This window comes from Terrapene carolina, unplaced genomic scaffold (assembly GCF_002925995.2).
Source record: "Terrapene carolina triunguis isolate 2854851 unplaced genomic scaffold, T_m_triunguis-2.0 Scaffold31, whole genome shotgun sequence".
Classification (NCBI taxonomy): Eukaryota; Metazoa; Chordata; order Testudines; family Emydidae; genus Terrapene; species Terrapene triunguis.
The window spans coordinates 10,270,208-10,296,399 of NW_020664382.1; the positions used below are offsets into that span (position 1 = coordinate 10,270,208).

A 26,192-nucleotide genomic window follows, 5' to 3' on the forward strand; every position below is an offset into this window, starting at 1 on the left:
GGGGATACACTTTTGCAAAATGTGTTCTACATCTTTTCTGTCAAAAAATACCACAGAACTGTACCTCCCAGGCCCTACTGGTCAGGCAGGGGGGTGCAGCTGGGTGAGGGGGAGCGAGCTTGCTCACATAGTCCTGCAGGATCCCTCCTGCCAGCAGGAAAGGCAAAGTGGCTCCCTGGGACTTGGAAGCCTGCTGCTTCCACTTCCTCCGGGCTGTGTCTCCCTGCGCTGCAGGAACACACTGCCAGGTATCTGGTTAAAACTGGTGACTGGACACTAAAAATTATTTAAAGGAGTCAAATAAATGGTTCAGACCTGAAGTTATGTTATGGAAAAAGACAAAATAGCTTTTTATTTAAAAGCAATGGAACTATTGGAAAAGTATAAGTTAATATTTCATCTGCCAGTATTTCTAGGAAGCATGAGATTTCTGCAGTAGACAGTTTCAAGTCTAATTGAACATGATTTACAAGTCATTTTTCTCTGATTTAACATTTCTTTATTTTAAGATGTTTAAAAACCATAAAGTATTGTGTGAGGAACACATCCCAGGTTAATTATAGCAGTCGTTCGTAGAACAGGAGATAAGCTTGTGAGTTCAGCACTTTAGATACAGCTACAGGTTGCACATGGGTATCACTGATGTGAAACCACTGTCCCGCTGATTCAGTTTCTAAAGCTGTTAACAAAAATTTAAAAAAATCTTAAAAGTAATGCTGAAGCAGAAATGTCACAAGTTACTACCAGTTTAGAGAAATTCCATTTAAGATTGGACTGTTGTGAAAATACTGGTGACACTTACCTTGGGGAATTTCTCCACCGAGGACAAGATCAGAAAGATGGTTTTTCAGAGTTCTCATCTTGGCATAGGCAGTGTAGTGTCCAGACCTCATTGTGCCACTATGTTCAACCACCCCATATAGAGAGTACAATACTCTTTTATTCCCTTCAGCAACGTTCTGTGAAGTGACAATTTTGTTATAGTGCCAGTGTAGTACAGATATTGAGATTCAACCTAGCTGAAATGTCAGCCTTTCAGACCAGTGTGTTTTGATTCCATTGTTCTGTACTGAGTCAGTTCTGATTCCGCTTGTCAGCGTAGAAGCAATGTGTTAATGACTGACTTAACATAAGAGCTTAACTATACGTTAAATGACGATGTCAGTGAAGTTTTGGGATATGGTATGGGGAGATTGATTAATGGCTGACTGTTTTGAGAACATGCCCAACAGTTTTCAAAAACAAACACACACCTCTTGCTGTAAGGGTTGACCGGTCCAACTATTTGAAAAAGAATTAAAGGATTTTTTTACTTGCCTTGCATTTAATTGCACAGAAAGGAGCCAAGTCTATCACTTCTGGAAACTTTATGTGTTTGTTAACTTTACGTAGATTAAATCCTGCCTAGAAATAAAGATAGAAATGAAGAAACACAAACAGGACTTTAAATCTTGACATATATAAACAGGTGATAGAAGTCTGTTCTGAAAAGGTTACAAGTTTAGTTATTTTAAAAAATTCCAACAAGACTTCAAAGATTCATTTAGAGCACAACCAACCTTTGGATGGAAAATAAAGTTGGGAGGTAGGGAAGAGACAAGACAGACTATTACTTCCAACAGTCATGCTTTTCGGTTCTTTATGGCCATGTTTCAAATTTCCTCCTGTCTATGGTTTCTCTACACATTTCTCTGGAGCATAGGGCTACATGGCTGTTTAATTTACAGATTTAGCATGTATTGGCATTAATGACAATAGCAGTACAGTTATAAGAAGAGTATACTTTTAAAAGTTCTAGTTGGAGGACACCTCTGATCCATTGCTAAAGACAGTGCAGAAAGGTTGTCTATACTAATTCTCCAGCCTGGTTTTAAAAGTCTGAAGTGATGAGCCTTCTATCACTTCCATTCAAATGCTATTCTACAGCTCAATAGGTACTAATGTTGAACATCAAGAAAAGCTTCCCCAGCTTCCTTCCTTTAATTTAATCACAAATATACCCCACTGGATCATTTTACACAATTCTGCTCACTCCCTGGAGTTTCAGATACTTAGACAGTTATATCCCTACTCGATTGTTTTGCCATGGTGCATTATATAATTATTAATTTTAAACTTTTAAGTCAATCCTTTCTGATATTCATTTCCCCCTTCTCATTTCTCTCTAGTTTATCGCTGTTATTGAAGAGCCCCAAACTGAAAGCCATAATTTGGTACAGAGGGAATATAACCTCTGTAGTTAATATGATGCTCTGTATATTCACACCCTTTCAAAATACATGATCACATTGCAAGCTTGCATCTAATTTACTGCCCACCACCAGCATTTAGATGTCTTTTAGCTGTACTGCCTTCTATTTATGTATTTCTTAGAGTGGATCTCTGTTGCGGATCATCCTTCTCCATATTTAGTAAGTTTGTTTTTCAACATGAGTCAATTTATTTTTTGTCTATATTTCTTAATTCTACATTTCTGGTAGTTAAATTGTTTTAATAAATGTCTCTTTGCTAGAAGAACTCAAGAATTCTAAGAACTATTACAGAAAGCAAGAGTAACAGGAATAAATGCATCAGGAATATTTCTCACATTACCTATATATTACTTCTAAAGTTGTAGAAAGAATAGTAGTTAATGGAACAAGTTTATACGGAAGTCAAGATCCATTAACTTCCATGGGTTATTACTAAATAAAATTTTAAAATACGAGAGTTAACCAGTTAATAATACCTGTTGAAATCTCTTTAAGTGAAGTGTTAAAATTGGAGGAGCAAGAGAAATTAACATTTGCTTTTTGGCATTAGTGTAAACATGCTTCTTCTCACCTAAAGGAAAGAGAGAGCACCATTGGTTAGATAGTCAAGAATAATGCAATAATAACATGTAAAATCACGTACTAGGACTGGAAACAATTTATTTCATCCATCATTATAATATGTTTAAGAGTGATGATTTCCCTTCAAAATTATAAATGTTTACAAGCTGCCATCTTCATGATGGTCCTAGTTCAAGAGATTAACTAGTGTATATCACATCACCACATTATCTGCTTGAATAGGGTGAGTTCTAACACTCATTTCTAGGACTTCTATAGAATTACATGCTGAATGGTGCTTTTATTAGTCTGCTGGGCAAATTTCTGCATGTTCTCCATCTATGGCTCATGTGCTATAGTAATTTTAAAAGTTTAACATTTAAAGAGTTTAAAAAATAGCTTCATGTTCCATCCTACTATAGAGCCAGAGGGTGAGCCCCCTTGCTCTATACTGATGGTAACTTACAAGTAGTTCCATTGAAGACAATGGGGCTACTCATGAGTAAGTGCTCACTAATAGGAGTAAGGGGTTCAGTCTGGCCCTTAAATACTGAGTATCAATAGATCCAAGAGAAACTACTCATGCAAACCTGTTTAAAAACAAGCACAAAGAGAATGAAGATAGCAGATATGGACAGATTTAGAGTTGGTTTTCTAGTTTGTAAGTAAAACTTAATTGGCATACTTTTTCCACTAGTCTTTGGTCCATAATGTCTTTGTGTACACACATCACAGAGCAATTTATTAATCTCACTGAGTTTCTCATTACGAGTGAACTGATATAAACAATGAAGGATTGAACCTTCTTCTATGTTTAGGTCTTCCCTGTTTGCAAGAGTACGAAATGCTGTTTCTGGGTCCTCATTCACCACCTCATATGTCTTTAACTCAGCCATATGAAGGTCATCCAAAATATCCATATCAGAGTCAGTAGCAACATCTAAGTGTAATTTTTCTAAGTTAGTAGCAAGTTCCTCCTCTTCCCCATGATAATCTTCTTTAACAGATAGATTGTCAAGTCCACTAATACACTCAGTAGTAGAAACTAAACCTTTCATAGCAACATCCATATTGGTTTCATTATCTTCATATTCTTGTTCTGGATTTTTTATACTTTCCTGGGCACTATGTACATCTGTACTATTCTCTTGATCATTTACATCTTTCTGATTTAAGCAAAGTTCTTCACACTGACTGGAAGATTCCTCCTCTTTTTTCAGGTCAGTGACTTCAGAGTTTATTTCTCCCTTTGTTTCTTTATCTTCCTTCACATTTTCTTCAGATTGTTCCATAGAACTGGTTATCTGAAGCACCTTTCCTTGAATTTTTTGCTGCCGACGCTGGTTCTACAAATAAAAATATGCAGTGTACTGTACAATACTGTATAAAAGCAGAGAAAAAGTTGCTGTATTTTTATCTGCTATGCACCATTTATTTTGGAAATACCTTATTACTTCAAGCAACAGGAGTTGCCATTTAAAAAGGGAATGATCTAATTTAGCAATCATAACAATTAGAGAGCATCAGTTCAAAATGATTATGGCCAGTGTCACTCTCACTCAATGTCTCAGATGCAGTCCTCCCACACTTCCAATTAGAATACCCATCCTGCAATCCAAATCTGAATTTCTTTTATGTCCCCAAAATGTTTTTTCTTGCCTATATTCCTCCAGAACCATCTAAGTGCTTCTCTTGCAGTCACTGACAAGAGAAAAGCCTTCTGGTGTATGTTAATGCTGTTTTAGTCAGGCAGCACATGACTAACTAGTTCAGCAGTTCTGGGCATATTAACTGGTGCTGCATTAGGAAAGCAGGCAATAGAAAATAAATACAACTTCACAACAGGTAAAATAAGATATTTGTTCCTGTAAGCTTTGCACTTGAATGGGGAGAAATTATTAGTTGTCCCCTTGCAAATTATCATCCTACACATAAAGTGGACTAAACAAAAAGTCTAGCATTTTATCTTATGCCCAGGGTGAAAGTGCTTAATATTTATTTTTGCATCATAACCAACCTTGGCTTGCTTTTTGGCCTGTTTCTTTGCTTTCTTCTGCAGGTGCTTACTTGCACCAGGATTATCACCCCTTTCCTTCATATAACTGTCATTGTCTTCATCCTCTTCATCATCTTCATCCTCCTTTTCTTTCATCTTTTTAACATTTTTCTCATTTGAACTTTTCTTAACACTCTAAAAATCAAAACAGATTTGATCAAACAAACATGGTGCCACCATCATAGTTTCAAGGACAAAGACTTCAGATTAAAGATTTAATTTAATATCAGTTATGTTATTTTGAAAAAAAAAAAACAACAAAAACAATATCGCTCCCCCCCCCCCCCCGCCCCTAAAAATTGCAGAGAGACTGGCATATTACTAAGAATTTTAAAATTAAGCTGCTGATTTTTTCGGTATTGTAACAAAACATTCTCTCTCACACACACACACACACACACTCTAAGAGCCTGATTCCGCTGCTCTTACTCTTACTGAGTAGTACCTTACTCCACAAGCAATCCCACTGAAATCTATGCTTGCAGAGTACACTACTACTCATTGCGAGTCAGGATGGCAGAACCAAGCCAAACACATTTAAAGATGGAACTTAACATTCAGGTTTACTGATATGAATCTCACTGAATCCACAAAAGATACTAAATATTTTAGATAGTTTAGAATAACTTCAATAAATAGGTAGTAAGTGTTTGCAGGATCAGGCGCTCTATTTGCTTCTATTAATATGAAAAAAAAAAAGGCCAGTCAATGCAGGAGCATTTTATCCAAACATCCTTTGGATGAAATATGTATTTTTAAAGTTTCTTCCCTTAGTGTTTTTTGGTTGTTTTTTTTTGTTAAGTGTAGTACTACTTTCATATGTTTTGAAGATGAAAGGAGATATAATGTGTGTGCTGATGGCAAAAATGAAACAGACAGATATAAATCTAAAACAGAAACTATTTTTAGATTGATCAGTTAAATAAGTGCTCTAACCATATGTTTCTTCACCTTGATAGTATATGATAAGGCTCTGAGTATCAGTATTAGATAGGAAGCCTCCATTACTGTCCCCAGTGCAGTAAATAGACAGGAACTTAATATTTGAAGAGCCATCTAATTTGCCTCAGGAAAGTATGGCTATTGACACATTAATATCATGAGATCTATTTAAATTTTAGACTCATGACACTGAAGAATGCCTAAATGCTTACCTGAGATAACGTTCTTTACAAGTCAGCCAGCCTTTCAGCGTGGCAGATTTTTTCTAACCAAGGTACTAACTAATGATAGAAAGATTAGCAGACATGGCAGTAAAATCACCAATGCCCTGCCTACAGTAGCATTCCCAAGCATCAGATAATTTTCAAAGAGGGCTTGTGTAGCCACAACCTGTAGAACTTACTTTAAGGAAATGCATTGTTATTCTCTATCATTTTATTGTGCGACTTTATTAGGTAAGATTATTGAAGATAAGCACCTTTTGAAATTACGTACTTTTTAAAAATTTCCTCTCTAAGATCCAGCTAACAGAACTGCACACCAAAACGAATATAAAAAAAATACCTCTGATTCTTACCTGATCATCTAACACAGGCAGTGACAAATCAAGGAAAGACTCATGGACCAAGGACACCTTAAGCAAACAGATTTTACTTAATATAATTAGAGAAACTTTGTTTTTATTAGTTAGAAGTCTAAACACAAATTAGAAGCTAGCACTCCGCTATGGATGTAATGGGGGCAGGGGAGAATGGCTCACCATTTCTTGAAGTCTAGTCATTTATTTACACGCCTACCTATGGACTTAAGCTCTTAACTTTAGGCACTTAAAAAAAAAAAAAAAAAGGTCCTGGCTTAGAGTTTTTTGAATGTAGCATCTTTGCCATTTGTTTCCCTTCTCTTTTGCCTGTTTCTGGGATAGCACCCAATGCATGCTCTTACTTGCACATACAAATTATGATTGTTTATATTTATATACCTCTACGTCGATATAATGCTGTCCTCGGGAGCCAAAAAATCGTACTGCGTTATAGGTGAAATCGCGTTATATCGAACTTGCTTTGATCCTCCAGAGTGCGCAGCCCCCCCCGGAGCACTGCTTTACCGCATTATATCCAAATGTGTGTTATATTGGGGTAGAGGTGTATTTACAAAACAGGAACCCATGAACCAGAACCAACATCCCTACTAAATCTCATAACTCAAGATCCCTGCAGTTTTTCGGAATTAAGAGAAGCTTCCACGCAATCCTCTCCAAGCATTCAGTTCTCATCCCCCCATCAAGTCCTGGGAGAACAGATGAGATTTGCAGTACAGGTGAACAGATATTTCTGTCAAATTTTACCTTTTGAGAAACTTGCAGCTCCTGCTGCCTAGTTTCCTTCATTTAATAAATTCTTATCTAATACATCTTATTTCTACGTATATTACTACTTGTTTCTTCTGTGCACAAGTCTTATACACAGTATTTTAGACTATACCAAGCAGACCGTCTACATACCGTTCTGCACTCCTCACACATGATTGTACTAGATAATTCTCCACCAAAGATTCTGTCCACAAAAGTTGGTAGTGCCTTTTTCTTTTCATACACTGAAAATCAGAGAATTCATTCAAATATATGTCAAACAATAACTTCACCTGTACATTAGTGACTGCTTTGATTGGATGTTAAGCTGTGTGTAAACAGGGAGGTTGCAGTGTAAAGTCCATGGTCTGCATTTGTTGTGCCCTTCCCGCAGCCCCCATTGGCCTGGAGTGGCGAACCGTGGCCAGTGGGAGCCGCGATCGGCCGAACCTGCGGACGCGGCAGTTAAACAAACTGGCCCGGCCTGCCAGGGGCTTTCCCTGAACAAGCGGCGGACCGGCTTCGAGAACCACTGCTCTAGACAATATGTTAATTTAGAAAATGTGTTCTAAATCCTGCAACTAAATTACATTTGAAAATATTAAAAAATGCATGAGTAATGCATTGTCCAGGTTTCAATTATCAAAAATAATTTTAAACTGTTATTTTACCTTTAATTTTCTTTTTTAGCTCTTCATTTTTTTGGTCAGAGTCATTCAATGCTTTAAATATTCCAACACTTACTCGCTGAAAGTTAGAGTAAATAAATATTCCATCATAAGACTTAACAAAACATTGTTTCCTAAATGTGTGTTCAGTTAAGCATTTCAGTTGGATAGAACTCCATCTTCACCAATTAAAAAGAATTAAGCTTAATAAACTATAACCCCCATACTAGGAAAGTAACAAGACTGTCTGCACTCTGCAGAAACATGAAATATTCCCCACATTTGGGCTTTTTTAAAGCCATTTCCAGGTGTTTCGGTTAATATATTTAATAGGAAGTCCAAGGAATAAACAGTCTCCCAACTAAGCCCTGATGCAAACAAACCATAAATCCTCCACAAGGATCCCTCACCCTACTAAAACAAAATATTTGTTTAATAAAACTCTTGTAGACAACCACCCACCTTCCAAACTAATTGCTTTTCAAGGTGCTTCTACAGCAATATGAGGCCAGCAACTTATTAATATTTACAGGACTTCAGACACCTATTTCAAGTTCTTGTTATGTTAATATTAGCCCATTGCTTTCAACATGGGCAGAACTGGGCCCACTGTTTAGTACTCTTGATTCTATTAGTACATCATCAACAAAAGATAGAAAATAACCCAAGATTCACCAGAATGCACCCCTCCAGGACCACAGTTTTATCTAGAGAATAATATTCATTGACTTGTTTTCCCTGCTAAGTATTCACAGCTATGGCCAGGTCCAAGTACAAGCAGCTGGACTCCCTTCCTCTATCATAGCAGACTGCAGATAGTACCCTAAATAGTCTCCTTTTATGGATGATTGTTTGGGAAGAGAGAGGATAAAGAAATCCTCTAACTAGCCCTCCTCAAAAATCCTAACATTGATCACACAATCATGCAAATGACAATGTGGACAAGTCAGTTCAGTATTAGCTGGAATGTGGTCTAAAAATTCTTTGCAGACCTAACAAAAAGGGCTAAAACTTAAAACAGTTAGCTCTGTTTACAATACACCTAACAATAATAAAATACATTAAGAATAAGGTTTACTCTGTCTAAGTATACTGATTTTAGTGCTTTGTTGAACACCCACACTGTTTAAGGACTTACTTGGATCTCTTCTGCCCTCATCCCATCCAGTAAATAACGAAGCAATTCCTGGCTGTCTTGCTGCTGGTAACCTTTAAACCGTATTGCTCTGTTTAAATTGAATGAGACTGATATAATATATATATATAAAATTAAAATGTGAATTATTTTCAGCTTGTCCACAGAAGACAGAAACAAATCTCAAGTGCTGATGAAACAGATACCTGTATATATACGGGAACTTCTGAAAAATAGGAAGCTGACAGGGTAGAAAGTCTCATTTTATAGGCTTCTTTCATTTCACTTTAACTCATTTCTATTTTAGACTACACCAATGTCTTTGAAAAGTTTATAGATACCATCTGAACTTCTGCTGGCACATGCATGATGAGAGATAAATGAAAACGTTTTTTGTTAATAGTAAAAACTGCTCTACTACTATATAATCCAATGTTAACATTAATTCTTTCAGTCATTATTAAAATGCATTATGTGTAGATACTCACTTTTTACAAACCTGAGCAAAGAGTTCTTTAGGAGTGACCGTTCCCTTTTTTGTCTCTTGCATCTCTGAAAGGAACTGGCACATAGCTAATGTAAGGGGCCCAGGCTGCTCAAGTTTTATCACCAGAGGTTCCTTTTTAAACAACAAAAACAAAAATCAAGTTTTGTTTTGCATTCTTATTTCAGTCAGACTTATGGATTCATTTGAAATTAGTTCAATATTAGAAAAACGGAACGCTTGTTTTAACTTCCTGAAATATGATCCATTATAAAACAACATTTAGTAAAAGCCTAATTCTCTGATTTTCTAAATGAAACGATAGGAAATAAGTTTACATAAGGCAGAAATGGTTGGAGAACATTTCCTCATTACACAGTATCCTTAGACTCAGCACACTAAGGATAATTTATTGTTTAATTTCAACTCTGAATGTTCTGGGTTTCTCATATTTATTTATTTATTTAAATGGCACCATTTTTGTGTTTGTTCCTGTTTTACAATGCACAAAATAACCCAAACATACCCTCATGTTAATGAAATGTACACTATCCAAGTTAAGTGTCCGGGGATTTCCTTAGTTTTCATTTTCATTTTTACAATTTGTAAGCTCCCGAGTCCCCAGGCTGAAGGAATAGCAGGATCACATCAAAGGGGAACGGTTCTCCTTCCTTTCCTTTAAAAATTTTAAAATTTGATTGAAAGTGGCGTCTGACCAGACTTCACCGATACCAAAGTTACAAGAATAATGTTTTTAATGTAATGGGAATTTCATTGTAATGGGAATACGTCTATGAATTTATTCAGCATATTAAATCTGCCACTTAACTGTACATCTTGGGTGAATTCCTGACTCCACTAAAGTCAATGGTAAAACTCCCATTGACTTTAACGGAGACAGGACTTACATTTTTCCCTAAAATTTCTCCAAAAAACAACAACTGACTAGTTTTTTAATGCACCTAAAAAATTACTTTATAAACTGCAGCATACATACTGTTGAAAATTCTGGTGGCTCAATGTTAACTGTTGTTCCAGGCATTTTAACCTCCTTCAACAGCTCTCTCAGAACTGGTGTCTGTGATAAATTCTGTAAGAGATCAAAAAATCAAATTAAAGTCTGGTAATTAGGAAAAGTCAACTACTGATGCAATTAATGCAGTGCGTAATGTAGTGGTTACAACATTATTTTTCAACACCTAGAAGTTGAGTGCAAACTACCACATTGGATACAACTGTAGGAAGTTTGAGAAAGTGGGGTTACTTTGAGAACTCTAAAGGTATTATAAGAATATTAATTAATAACTTCTTGTTTAAAACATTTAACATTTGAAAGAATTAGCACCAACCATTTTCAGTTATTTCCTTAATCTCTGTACCCTGAGTTACAGTCTACAGTTCATATTATTATAGGCAAAACAGATGAGTCATTATAAAAGTGTAATAAATATAACACAGCAAACAGTTTGTACCCATCACTCACAAGTATGCCTTTCCACTCCCAACGTGCTTCTGCATATCTCCTCCAAGATTTATCATCAAGCATTTTAACTTCATATGGCCAAAACTCCCTGCCCAGCTCTCCACGTCCTTCCAGCACCATCATTCTGTTTGTCACTCAGGTGTGTAAACTGGGGGGTATATTTGACTCCTGCCTCTCTCGCCTCACACATCCAGACAGTATCCAAATCCTGCCACTTCATAACAGTTCCAAATGTGGGCTAGTGAGCAAGGTAGTATAGCCTAGTGGCTAGAGCACTGGACTGGGACACAAGAGACCTGGGTTCTATTCCTCGCTGTCACTAGCCTGCTGAATGACCTTGGGTAAGTCACTTTACATCTGTGGCTCAGTTATAAAATGGGGATAATAATGCTTACTTCCCTTTTGAAAGGCACTTTGAGATATGCTAATGAAAACCATGGTATCAGAGTACCTATGGATTAAGTTATTGTTACACTGCTAGAACCGTAGTTCATGCCCTCATCTTTCATTACTACTGCTAGCTTTCTGACCTCACTGATACAAATTACACCCCTCCCCCGCCCGCCTCTCCCCCCCCCCGCCCCCCGCAGTTCATTCAAGAAGTTGTTCTGGCTGCATCCCCACCTTTCCGCGTCCCTGTTTTGGCTTCCTATTCACCATTATCAAATTCAAGCTTCTCATATTCACCATGAGGACCATTCACAATTCTGTGCCTGTTCCCCTTTAGTTATCTGCTATTATTGTGTTGTTCCTCTCTCCCAAACACTACACACTACCAGCCTTGAATGCCAATTTGTCTGCTTCTCCCACAAATGACCACTTGCTTCCAAGTGGAACAGGAATATCACCTTTCCCTCAAGACCCACTTCTGCTGGGCTGCCTACAAGTGATACCTAGGTACTATAGATTTAAGAAAAAGTAGTCTTATAATTTGAAAATCACGTTGCTCAATAGCTAACCTAAGTAACTATGTGATCTTACTTTCATTAACCATCATCCTCTGTTCTCCTCCCCGATTCCTCTACAACTGACTTGTTCTGTTTGGTCTCCAATTAGACTGCAAATTCTTTAGGCAAGGGATCATGTCTGCATGCTTGTACAGCACCTACCACATTAGGTCCTGATCTATTTTAGGTCCTTTTGGGGCTACTACAACATTAAAAATCTGAATCTGAAGTGGTTGCAACAATATTTAGTGTACCTGCATAACAGCATTAAAGAAACATGTATTCCCCAAGTTACTAAGTCCTTTCACAGTCACTGCTTCACTGGTATTTGAAGAATTGTCTTCTTTGATCACGCCCTCCTTTTTTTCCTTCTCCTGCTCATTTTGGTTTTCTTTTTCTACTTTTTTATTTTCAAATTCTTTGTTTTCTTGATCTTTTGAAACTGAAATACAAAAAAGAAAAATGTTAGGTACCTGGGGTGAGTTGGAAACAGATTATAATATTTTGTAGGAGACCTAGAAAAATGCTCCACCTTTGAAGACAGCAGTACAAAATTACAAGGGTTAAATTTTAAACCCATGCCATTCAAGAATCACATTTCAAATATAACATTTCAATGTTAGGTTTTGAGGTCACTTCTTGCACATCATAATTTAACAAGACGCAACTGTGCTGTTTAATATAATCATCAGTTGAATACTGTCATTTAACAGACATACACCTTGAAATTTAATGTGTGTTCTTGGAAATTCCAGATCTGTGGAGTCAAAAGTCATTCTACCATTGCATTTTCTATAGCACCCACCACTATAGCATCTAAGATCATGCTGCACATGAAATGGCAGCTATGTCTACACAGAAGTAGGTGGAACAGAACTGTCCTGTATGTAAGTGTTCTCATGCCAATGCTTTTATAACCTAGAAAGATGGTGTTAGAGAGCGAGCGAGCTTTTATTTAAGTGACATCTGTATCTTGAGGATCTTTTCCTGAAATTCACGTGCATCACTGAAAGATGCTCCTAGGTAGTTTCAATAGGGAGTTCCTAGGGAAGTTGAGTACAAATCCCATCAAAAACACCTGCTAAATAGCTGCCACAGTCTTCCTTTGACAGGGCTCTGACTAGCAAGACATTCAGATACGATATGACTGCATCATCTTCTTCAGCGTAACAGCAACCCTCACAATGACTCAGGTTCATGTTGAGTGCAGTGGTCCCAGATTCCCTCCATGTTTCTCACTTTTGTACACCAAGTTAGAGCTCGTGAGCCAATTCCTGATTCCATTAAAGCCAATGGCAAAGCTCCCACTGATTTCAGCAGGATCAGGATTTGGCCGCACTATTCCAGACTAGTACGGAAATTGATAAAATAATGGAGATTATTTTCCTACTTGTAAATCAGGTTTACAGGATTCCTCAAAAAATGTGGTGCCTTTCCATTCCTAGCTAACTAAGATTGGTCACTTTTTTTGTATGGCGGGTTAAGTTGGTTACGTTGGTTGAGCTGCTCACATACATCTCTCTCTCGGATCATGTTAACTCTCTTATCCACTAATTGCAGTTTTCTTAACAAATGTTAGCCTTGTTTCTTAGCAATAATTTTTATGCATCAATAATCACAATTAAGGATGTCTGTCCCAGAAGTCAGTGGAGATACCTGTCTGTTCCTCACCTACTGGAAAGATTATTTGACTCACCTCGCTGCCCAGCAAAGTGAAGAGAGGTGGAATTTAAATCTTACTAGTGTGGACTAGGGCTATAAATGTAATTTGAAACAAAGCAACTACATTAATAGGAAGACTTCAGTTATGGTTTTAGCCCCATAGTTCACAGGACAGAAAAATATGGCCCAGGCAACACACTTCATTTCTGATCTGTAGGGACCACTTTTAGAGGTGAAAGTGGAGTTCAATCATAGAGCCCACTGAATCCTCAGTTTTTCTACTAAAACTGCCAGTTGTGATGATTTTTACAACTTGTCTGCTAGGAAATGGATTGACATTACTAATTCAGAGAAAGTTGTATTCAGTTGTAATCACCTAGGGGTTACTTACCTTATAGTACCTAGTTCTTAGAGATGCTGTCATCCCATTTTAGATGTGCATGCTCCTTACACAAAATTAGAATAGCAATGCCTTTGTGCCTCCCCATCCCCCAACCATGGACATAAAGGGCAGAGCAGCCACAACCATCTCTTAGTTTCCTTGCTAATTCAAAATCTCAGGTAAAGAGGACTCTGAAAAAATATGAATAAAGGGCAGGTCTGGGATCCACATCTAGAAGAACCAGTTACTATAAGGCAAGTAATGGCTTTTTCTTCTTTGAATAGCACTCTGTGTGGATTCCACTCTAGGTGGCCGATAACCAGTGCCCTATTCTGGATTCCTAATTGCCAGTAACCAAACAGTGGCCTTCCAAATTTGGTGTATGATCTTGTGGCCAGGTCAAAGGTATAGTATTTAATACAGCAATGGGATTACTCTGCGTAGCTGCCTTGCAAATGTCAATGGGGATTCATGTAAAGCATGTAGAGAAGGGAGCCTGTGCTCTAGTAGAATGAGCTTTGATATTTGGCGGAAGGGGTGGAGCAGCATATGATAGGTTGAAATACACTAGGTAATCTATTTAGATATTCGCTGGGAAGAAATGGCTTGCCCCTTAGAAGTGCTACTTATGGCAACAAAGACAGGGAGACTGTCCAAAGGGCTTTGGCCTATCAAGATAATATAGCAAGGACCTAGAACATCCAAGGTGTAAAGTTTCTTATCCCCTGGAGAAGAATGGGATTTTGGAAAGAAAACGGGGAGATTAATAGATTTCCACTTAAAATGGAAATCTGACAACTTTGGGAATAAAATTGGGATAAGATCTCAACATCACCATCTCTCTGTAGAATACTGCATAAGGCAGGTCAGCTTCGAATCTGTCTATTTAGATTAAGGTAATGGTGCAAAGTGCTGAGAAGTTAAATTTAAAAAAAAAAAAAAAAATTAAATAAAGAAAAGGGGGAATTTGTTGGGAAATTCCCCTACCTAGAGAAAAATTGCAAGGAGGGGGAAATTCCACTAAGGGACAGGGTGCAGACACTCCTTGCTGCAATGGGCAATAAAAAAAGAATTGAGATATAGTTGCAGCCACCTTGCCCTTTATGACCTCAGGGAGGTCCCCCATGGGCACATGCACAGCACAGGCACGGATGCTACTCTTCACATAATCTCATCTCATGTGCCCCCACAGTGGAATCCACATCACACACATACTCTAGGTACAACATTCTGATTCCAGAAGGAAGTTTTTCCTGTCTCCATATTTTCCTTTTGAAAAGGTTTAGAAACATTAGGTGAAATCCTGACCCCATTTCCTAACATCTAAACCCCACAATTAATATTGTATTGTCTTGATTTACAGCAGTGCCTGCTGGGCTCAAGGCACTTTCAGTGTACTATATACCTTATAGGTACCTACCTGTACTTGGTGTGTCGACACAAGCTTGTTTTCTAACATAATCCACGAGTTGGCCCAATCGATTTGAACTATTATATGGGACTTCATTATCACACGAGTAGCACCTGTCTCCCAAAAAGAAGCCAAAGGAGTGCAATAAAAAAAGACTGAGTTAAAATTATATTTATATGGCATCAAATCACATCATCTAGAGTCATTTCTGAACTACTCCATTATACACACCTGAAAATGCTATAATTTTATAACAATCTTCTTGAATTGGGAATTTAAAAAACAATTTTGATACCGATTTACCTTCATTAAAGAAAAAGAGTGGCAGTGATATGGGAGGTGGGGATCATATAAACCTTAACTGTTGACTTTAGGGACATCCTGCAGTCCTTACTCATGCAAAACTCAAATTCATTGGGAGTTCTGCCTGAATAAAGAAAATAAAGAATCAAGCCCCAAAGGAAATGATTACAAATATTAGTGGATACAAATATAAAAGTTGAAGTTTATTCTATCCAAACATTTATTTTGTTATATTTAGTTTGAATAAGATATGGACAAGCGTATTCTGCTTGTCCTGTTAATGTATAGTTTTGTTTTATTTGCCTTTTTAATTGCTGATACAGTTGTGATTTTATTTCTAAGAGAACAAAAACCAAATAAGTGTACCACTAGATCACTTCTCTGTGTTTCACATAATTTTACTGAGAAAAGCCACACTGGTAGATGGAAATATTCTATTTATCCCCAGAGCAGATAGAGCATTGGGAGAACAATGCAATCTTCCCCACACTGTCCTGTCAACATACCTCAACCCTGACTTTGAGGAACCACCTGTCCTGTTACCTGATATAGACTTGCACTAACATATGTAACCAAACAGAACTGCTTTGACATACTGAAACATCCTAAATGAGTATATATCAAGTACACTTATTTTTAAAGTGTTAGGCACAAATGCATTTAGCAGATTTCAGGATTACAAGAAAGTGTGGATTGACTCCCATTTTTGGGAACAGAGGAAGTTTATAATGAAGCTCTTTTTTCTAACCCACTAGAATCCCCAATACAAAGCAGGGAAAGAATATGTATATATATAACCAATCTTTCATCCAACCTACTTAGGAATCTATTTTTTTTGTCAACTGTTTTGAAAACTTGGTAAATTTTTAAACAGGCTCACAGTCACCATTTTAATGGGCAACACATGACAAAAACTTAAAAAGGCACCATCCTCTTCATTGTCTCTGTATCAGCTAAAAAGTTTTGAACAGAAGACAGCGATTGCAAAGTTCTTTTTATATACTGTATAAAACATTAATCTAAGATTTTAGCATCTCCTTTGTATATTAATCACATCAAGAGATTTGAAGAACTATTTTTGGCTTTTAGTTTTAAACATCCACTTTATAGTAAAATACTGTATCGCACCAATCAGTTTTAAATTCTTCATGAAGTCAGTTGTTTTTACACCAGAAAGCCTGATGTAATAAAAACCTTTATAAACTAGGTGCAATATTTCTATGTCATACAATTTAGAATATCTTTTAAAAGAAGGACATTTACACACAAAAAATATTTAACTTAGAGTTAAGTCATTGAATAAATCACCTCAGCAACTTTATGTAAAAAGCACGACAGTATGACCATTAAAACTTTAATTTCTAACAAGACTGAAAGATTAAACATTTATCACTAATTACGTTATGTAGCCTAAGATATATGTATATTAGTAATGTTCAGACTGAAAGAGTGTCTCTTTTGAGTGACAGCATTAGAGTTGATGTGGGAATGCGAACATGAATTTTTCACATGTCAATACTATCATTAAGTGAATGTATTAAATGTTAACAATATTTACTAACTGGTCAGTGTCAGTCTTATGGTAACGCTGTAGTAAAAGATTTTATTAATTATTTCAGCAACCGTAACTCTAAGTTAAAAGTTTTTTGTATGGAAATATCCTGAAAGTTTTGAGAAGTCTACAAACAAAACACAAATAAATCACACCCCCGTCTTTATTTTCTTCCAGTTATGACTTTTAACTGTTGCCTGACAAACTCACCACACACTCCAGTTGTCCAAACTGAGAACCAAACAATGGGGTTCTGATCTTGGTGTTGTATAATGCTTTAAAGCATGCTGCTCTTGAGAATTTCTGCCACAGCCCTATAACATTGATAACCAGAAGTGTCACAAAACCCAATGGACTATCAAGTGAAAAAAAATAAATTCAGACTATAAACAAAATTTTAATAAATACCTAACAATTAGCTAAGCAAATAAAGTAATTAGTATGAATACCTCCAGAAGTTTATTTCTACAGAGAAAAGGTACTAGTTGGATAAAGGATAATTATCAAGTAGCAGGGGATTTGGGCACCTAACTCCCTTAGGTGCTTTTGAAAATCCCAACTTTAAGTCCTAAAAAATGAAAAACTATTAGGCATTACATGATTCTAAATTAAGTAAGCCATATTACTACTACAATATACCATAAGATCCTGCAACAGAAATATTAATAGAAATATTATATATTTATTACAAGCAAAATAATCTGGACTTTCAAGAAGTGGAAGTCATCACGATGGAGTCTGGTCCTTAAGTCTGCTAAATGCCTTTGTGCCAAGCTTCTAGATACATTTAGTAGCAATTCAGAGCAGACACTTTTTACCAGATTGAACTATATTAAATCATTTGTGTAGCACCACATTTGGCTACAAGTTTAACAGTAAATGAAAATTTAGTGGGCTAATTGGAAGCTCTCTTTCTTAACTGCATTATGCAACATTGAAGGGTATTAAAAAAAAAGAGAGAAATACCCTATGGCCACATTTTAGACATAACCATATTGAAGGGCTTTCATCTGCTTCCTCTTCAGATTTATCTTGTCTCTGATTGTCTGTCTTGCAGTCCTGACAAATGTTCCACTCCACATTCAGCAATGCCTTTTTCACATGGCCTTGTTCCAATCCCTTGCGAATGTGCTTGCACACAGGTTCTATGAAACAGAAAGTAGAGAGATAAAATGAGGAAGTCACATTTTTGCCAAGTAGTCAACATGGACACAGACTTCTAGATGTCATAAAAAAGGTGACAGGCTCATGAGCTCAAGTGGCCTTTTCATAGTTAGGGAAACAATGACATGTTAGGGGAAGTAACTGGACACTGTGGCAAAGATTTGACAAAGAGTGTGTGACCATCCTTCATTACAAGAGTTCACGATCTGGAGATATCGTTGGCTTGTCAGCTATTGCTCAAATATGACCAAATAGCATTACTGAATAAGACTGTCAAATTTCTTCTGGATACAGACCTAGCCATCATAATCTATGCCTTTGTCATTTCAAGACTAGATAACTGCATTGTGCTCTGTCACAATTCAAGGCAATTGCATCTGTATTTCCCCTCAGTAATTCAACAAGAGTTTCATAGAAACATAGAATATCAGGGTTGGAAGAGACCTCAGGGGGTCATCTAGTCCAACCCCCTGCTCAAAGCAGGACCAATTCCCAACTAAATCATCCCAGCCAGGACTTTGTCAAGCCTGACCTTAAAAACCTCTAAGGATGGAGGTTGGAGTTTCCACTCTCAGGCTTCCAGCTCCCCTGGCCATCACCTCTCTTGGGTGGAGACATGTGTCTTCCACTGTCCTGACCAGGATATTTCCAGACTGCACAGTTTCCTGATTATACTGTGAATTCACCAGCAAAGTCAGGCTGCCTAAGCAGACCTGCTCAGCTTCTCTCCTCAGAGACAATACACAATGTAATTGCTACAGTTATAAGTTGCCACACAACTCTTTCTATGCAAGCCTATTTATTCTTTGGGTAAAAGCATTACAGAGAAAACTTATTAAAACAATAAAAGAATGTGCATGCATGCTAATAAACATACCAGAGATCATGACAACGCTAACATGTGCTCTGGCAGGAGCAGTCCTTCAAACCCCCACAAAATGATCACAAGTTCCATGATCACAAGTTCATACTCAATAGTCCAAGTCCTTCCAATCCTACTCTAAGAATTAGGGCCTTCCATGGACCAGGGGTCTTGTCTGTTTTCTGGATCAGGAAGAAAGCCCTGAGCCAGTTTAAAACCAGGCTATTTATCCAAAAATCCTTTCTTTGTCTGTTGGTCTCTGGAGAATCCAATTTGAGCTAGTATATGCACACCTCTCCAGGGGGTTTGTGTCAAAGGGCTAATAACTGGAGGAATTACATTAGCACATACGAAGCTGCACACAACCTCAATGACACAAACAATTTGATTTTTAATACAATGGATCCTAAAGGCATTAAATTCAATTAAGTAAGATTTGTGCAGGATATTATTATTTTTGTCACATTCTCTACGTAGTGCTACATCTTAAATCCACCCAGAAACTGAAGCCGATGCAGAACGTTAGCCACTATGGACTGGTCTACACTGGAAACTTACATTGGCACATCTATGTTTCTCAGGGGGGTGAAGAATCCACACCGTTGACAGAGACAGCTATGCCAACCTAACCTCCAGTGCAGACAGCACTTGGTCGACAGAAGAATTCTTTGACCTAGGTACTGCCTCTTGGGGAGGCAGATTACCTACAGCAATAGGAGAACCGATCCTGTTGCTATAGTGAGTATCATTGATGTAGTGTTTTAAGTGTAGAAGTAACCTTAGAGGCTTCTCTCAGCAGAAGACACCAGGATCTTCACTGTTTGCCTGTTAGATTCCAGATGAAGTATAAGGTACACCTCTACCCCAATATAATGCTGTCCTTGGGAACCAAAAAAATCTTACCATGTTATACATGAAACCGCGTTATATCGAACTTGCTTTGATCCGCTGGAGTGCGCAGCCCCTCCCTCCCAGAGCGCTGCTTTACCGTGTTATATCCAAATTTGTGTTATATTGGGTCGCGTTATATCGGGGTAGAGGTGTATTGGTTTTGATCTATAAATTCCTAAAGGCTTGACAGACTGCTTATGCCATATTGCCAGAGCTACAGTCAGTGGCATGAGATGATGGTCTTTGATAGGAAGAAGTGATATAGTCATAGAACCATAGAAATGCAGGGCTGGAAGGGACCACAAAAGGTCATCTAGTCCAGAGGTAGTCAATTACTTTTTGTCAAGGTCCAAATTTCTTGGTCAAGGTATAATCAAGATCCAGACTCCAGAGAAAATAATAAAATAAACAATAATTATAATAAGTAAATAAAAAGATTTTGGGGTCAGTTCAAAAGCATCTGGCGATCCAGATTTGTCCTGCGGTCCAATTGACTACCCTGATCTAGTTCATCTCACCACAGTGATACAGGATTAAATATACCTAAGTATAGTAAATATACCAAGTGCTGTATAAGTATATAATGAATACTAGTATTTGCTAGTGAGATGGATATTGTTTGAGTTTGATTTTTTTATTTCTAGTTGGTTATTTCTGGGGTTTGAGTGAAGAGAAGCTGTTGGTTTTGCCTTTTACATGACAAGGAGTTTAATTTATGTATAAAGAGCTTATAACTAACTGTTTATGCATAACCTGTTAGTCAGTAAACTGAAGCAATGCATTCTAAGATTTTCCTAAGAGCCAAATAGAAATAGGTTTGGAAGAAATATGTGGTGGGGTTTATACAAATGTCTGTCACTAAGGTATTTAATGCTGCTTAGCATAGTTTGTTTCCCTATTTGCTCTAAATTAATATTTACAACAAATGCTTAATTTCTCTAGTATAAAAGCTAGAGTAAAAATATTTCAGTAAATCTGCTTACATGAAATAATTTAATTTACAAAGCATCTAAATCCATAGTTAATATTTATAGCGCTTTCTTTTGCTGCCATACTCTTTCAATGAATTTAAGTAACTTGTTAAAAAAATTACATAAATTTCTGTATAATTCAAACTATTTTCTAGTACCTTTCGTAAAATTGGAATTTTTTTTATTGTTCAAGTCAATTAATAATAGCTCTAAAATCTTTCTCCTTTGCCTGGAGCAGTTGGCAGGACTATAGCCCTAGACTGTAAGAACTTCATGGCAGTGACTCAGTCTTGCTAGATGTAGAGTGCTTAACACATTGGAATTATGGTATTGACTGGGGATTCAGGCTGCTACCATAATACAAATGCTAAATAATAATACAGCCTGGGATAGATGTTTGTCTGCACAGATTAAAACATTAGTAGTCTTTGGTTTGTCTACAACAAGTCTAAATTAAATACATTTTTTGTTCAAAAGTTTTGCATATTCAATGCAACTAAAAGTTAAGTTACTGACAACTTCCAGCGTTACTTATTTTCTGTAAGTTAACTTCCATTTTGGGCTATGAGACAGAAATAACACAGGTGAGCTGGCACCTTTTAGGGAGTTGGGCAACCTTACCTGTGCCTGTTTAGCCTACCTCCCTGCTCAGGGCCCAGAGATCAAGTGACAGTCATGTAACCTACAGGGCTACAATATACAAAGAGAGGCCTCCAGCTCAGTCAAGGAGAGAGATTCAAAGAAAGATGATGGCTACAAGACTTTCCCATAGATGACTTCTTCCTGGAGAGCTGACCGGGAATGTAGCTCTCCAGCAAGGGAGCTGGCCAAAGAGAGATTGCAAGGGAGACTAGATTGAGGTCACTATAGGAAGTGGCCCTGGGAAACAAACAATGTAGTTTGGAATTCCAGGCAGACAGCCTATGGCATTAGGGTCTCGGGGTGGAAACCTATAGGACAGGGAGGGAAAGTGGGCATTGGTCCCCACCTATGGCACTATTTAGAGAGGTGCATGGAAACACCCTGCACCAGTGGGGTAAACAAGGGCACTGAAAAACTATTTGAAGCCTGGTGGAAGAGTATACAAAAAGAAAAGCTACAGCTTGGGGAAAACTGACCTTTGAAGCAGGGCTGGGATCCTGTAATGAAGCTGAAAGGAAGGATTATGCTCATTTCAGAACTTCATTTTACTCTGAAAGAGGGGTGGACTTTTGACCAGAAGGTCAAAAAGTGTTATGGTAGCCTGTAAGTTCATGGAAGATAAATGGCAGTGAGGAAACTGAGGCGGCATTGACCTCCAAAGCCAGATGGAGTAAGATGCTGCTATTACAAGGAATAATAATTTCTCTGAAATGACATACACATTTATAATTGTGCATTTTAATTCATACCCTTTTACTGTTAGCATACCGATCCACCCAGAAATGAAAAAAATGTATCAAGAAACTTTCCATTACACATACAGGGCCTGGCTCTGCAGGCCCTTTATACCATGAATGTCTCATGGGATTCTGGGGCATTTCCATGTAAATTGAAATGACTATTGAGAAAAGGTTTTCAGGATTGGACCTGTATGACAGTAAACATTGAATCTCTGACATTTTATAGATTTCCTACCAAGTTTAAGAAGCAGTACTGACACTTTCTGAAGAACTTAAGTTTCAGCTGAATAAACTCATTCTTTACAATCAAATATTCAAAGAAGTAAAAGTGACTACTGTAAATGCCTTCTGGTTATTAATGGGTTTTCAATGCTCCTCACTTTCAAGACAGATGAAACATTCCTTCCACAGTACTACAGTCTTTCTATGAAAATATTTTGTTATGAAACATACCCAAAATATCTTGAAACTCATCATCAGCCTGTATATTTTTTCCCTTTGCTCGCTTCTTTCCCATATTAGTGCTTTGTAGTTTTCCTTACACAGAACCTAATGGGGAAAAAAAACATTAAAGTCAAAACTAGATTTTGATTCTGCTTGTAAGAGGTTATACAAAAGGTAGCAGCAATCAGACAAATTTTAAATTAGCTGAATTTCAAGGGGACATGAATTCATAATATTTCTGTACTTTACAGCTAATACACATTTTGACCCCACTTCTGCAACCAGATCTGAGCTCTGAGGTCTATGGGACTCCACAAGGCTCCAGAGGTCCGCAATTTGTAAGAGTGGGGTCTAAACAGTCAGCAAAATTCCCCTACACTTTTTATGGCTCACCTTAATGGAGTACGGCCACAAAAGTTTTAGGAGGCAACTGTCATATTATTAGTTTATCATATTTAAATACTGACGATACTTATTTAATGAACTCTCTACTTTTGATTTATTGGAAATTCCTTTTTTTTATGACTTGCTCAGAAACATTAAATAAATTGTTATTCTAGCAGCATTTGACAATATACTGGAGATTCAGATTTTTTGTGGCATTGATGTCTCTTCAATGCTGGGAGATTTCAGTTTTCGTATTCATAGAACTATCTAGTAAATAATGCAATTTAGAACAACTGTTTGAGTATACCCTTAGAAAGGGACCTAGAGAGGCATCAGTCTCTAACATCATGACAGAGCCTTAAGCAAACTGTGCATTTATGTTTGTCTTAAATAATAATAATAATAATTTAAAAAATCAGGTACTGTATGTATGGTTTAATGTATATAACAAGAAAAAGCACAAGAGTAGCTGAATTCAGAGGGGACACCCCCCCCAAGAAAGGTCAGATATCAGACCTTTGGCATGGAAAGAAATTCCAACCACATTCTCAAAAGGACAAGTTTACCCAGGTAGTAACAGATTTAAAGATTAAAAAAAAATTATTAAAGTTAATGTTTAAAATCAAATTTACACAAGTTAAGAAGGAAGGTACTGTACATCTGAGGTAAGGCTTGAGTTATGAGGGATTACAAGTGTCAGTTACAAGGTTCATAAGATATATACATACCGCATAACCAGCATAGACCCAGATTGGGATGCATACTACGTTCATTTATGTGAAAGATGAAGTAGCACTTTAAAGGGTGTGGCAAATTTAACACTCTGAAAATTCAGACTAAAGAAATTATAGATTTGGAAAAGAAATTAGTTACACACTCAAAAATAAAGTTGCAATTGTCAACCTTTAGTTAAATCACAGTCATGCATTTCTAGCCTTGTCCGGGTTGAACTCTATCTTGCCAACAGAATGAGAAGGCAGCTGAGAATAGGTAAGTATTAAACAAATCTATGTTGTGGCTGGGAAGATGAGTCAGACAGGATCTCCTCAACTCTACTAAGCTACAAAAATACTATTTATGTAGTATTAAAGGGTGTGATTTAGACCCAACAGTTTGTTAAGGCACCTGAAAGCCTTTAAAATACACCTGCTGTAGAATAGGAATAGGACATTGACACAGGGGCACTATTTTTAGAAGCAGTTTACCCCACTGTAACTTCACTAATATTTGCGGAGTCTGGTACACTAGGAATAGGACATACCTCTGATACCTACACAGTAGGTGGCAAATGTCCAGTGTAAGTGGTGCCCACTGTACCACGTATACAACCTCTCTATCTCTAGGCATTTCTCCCACCACCACCACCAGGCCTTCACAGGAGACGTATCCCATTGGGAAACACACACACACACACACACCCTCCTCCCCCACAGTGCAGAGTGAGTGTCACGCAGCACAACACGTGTTCTTTGGTCCACATCTGCCCAGGGACCCTGACCAACGAGACCTCGCTGCCATAGGTGCTGGAACTGGGGGTGCTACTGCACCCCGGGCTTGAAGAGGTTGTTATCATATACAGGGTTTACAGTTTGGGTCAATGGCTCTCAGCGCCCCTGCCCGCTGCTATCCCAATTCCCAGCCGCGAGGGACCCCGGGGCAAGGCTGCTCCTGCAGCTGCCCCCCTTCTCCTCCCCGCCCCAGGGCGCGGGCGCACAGGGCTGCCTACCCACGTGGAGGGATGAGCGCCGCGTCTTCCAGCTCCTGCCACCAGCGCTGCTGCTGCAGCCGGCCCCTCCTCTCACACTAACCCAAGCCTGGAGTGCCGCGCACCCCACCTCGCCCGGCAACTCGGGGGCAGCCCGCTGGCTCCGATTGGCTAGTCAGCCTCATCTGAGCCCGCCTCCCACCCGTTACGGACAGCCACCAGAACCAGTAGGAAAGCTCCACAGCCCCAGCCGCGCAGAGTCGGGCCGGGAGCGGACACGAGGCGGCTCAGGCCAGGAGCGTAAGTGACTCAGAGACTGGTGGGGGGATAAGGGAGAGTAAATAACGTGGTGGAGTCTAGAGGAACTCACTGAGCCTAAGTCCCTCACCTGCCAGTGTCGTGAAGCGAGTTGTTTTACGACACATATTTCCGGCTCAGCGTAGTTTTACGGCTCCCGCCCTCTTCCCGTGGCTGAGCTGTTAGAGGGAACGGCTCTTTATCACTTCCGGTGCATTGCATAGTGGGAAACTGGAGGGGGGTTGAGGTCAATCGCCGAGAGACCGCGAATGAGGAAGTGCAAGACCCGCAGCGCATGCGCAATAGCGGAGTGGCCTGTATACGTCCCGGCCCAGGGTGGAGGCGCAGGCGCAGTCGGAGGGGTGTGAGCTGGGGGGTCTGTGCTGGGCTGCGGCTACGTGGGAAGCTGTAGCGCTGCGCGGTGTGAGCTGCGGGGCGGGTTCCGGGCTCACCGCGGTGATTTAAAGCTCAGATTTTCAAATAATGGGGGAGGCAGCGACTCTCTCTGGAGCAGCTTCGGTTGGTGAGAGCTGAGCGCTTCTTCCGGCCCGGGGAAGGTGCCCCAGCCTGGCAGCTGCACGCGCGGCGGGACCGACTGGTCCGCCTGAGTAGTTACAGCGTCTCGCTAAGGGACCGTTCGGGGTAGAGTGGCCCACGGACACTTACCAGACGCTCTAACTACTTATGCTAAACAGTCGGTTCCCCCTTGTGTTTGGCTGTTCCCCAGACCGGAGGAAGAGCTGTGTGTGTCGCTCAGAAAGCTGGTTTCTTTCACCAACAGATGTTTGGTCCAATAAAAGATACGACCTCACCCACCTTCTCTCTTTAATATCCGGGGACTGACACAGCTACAAGTACACTGCTGTGGACTTAGCATAGACTGTGGTTCTACTTTTGAGATGT

At 38.6% G+C, this 26,192-nt stretch overlaps 1 protein-coding gene across 1 annotated transcript; it reads right to left on the minus strand.

Annotated features, from left to right (window-relative positions):
• Positions 1-321: 321 nt before the first annotated feature.
• On the minus strand, positions 322-25,485 carry LOC112105894 (ubiquitin carboxyl-terminal hydrolase 16). Its single transcript, XM_024198891.2, has 18 exons — positions 25,381-25,485; positions 22,910-23,005; positions 18,153-18,331; positions 17,397-17,500; positions 15,341-15,444; positions 12,131-12,318; positions 10,444-10,536; positions 9,451-9,581; positions 8,966-9,053; positions 7,831-7,906; positions 7,313-7,404; positions 6,389-6,445; positions 4,831-5,004; positions 3,499-4,159; positions 2,729-2,823; positions 1,318-1,404; positions 803-959; positions 322-679 (listed from the first exon to the last, which is right to left on the minus strand). The coding sequence occupies exons 2-18, from the start codon at positions 22,971-22,973 to the stop codon at positions 558-560; spliced, it is 2,472 nt and encodes an 823-aa protein (XP_024054659.2). The 5' UTR covers positions 22,974-23,005; positions 25,381-25,485; the 3' UTR covers positions 322-557.
• Between the last annotated feature and the right edge of the window lie 707 nt (positions 25,486-26,192).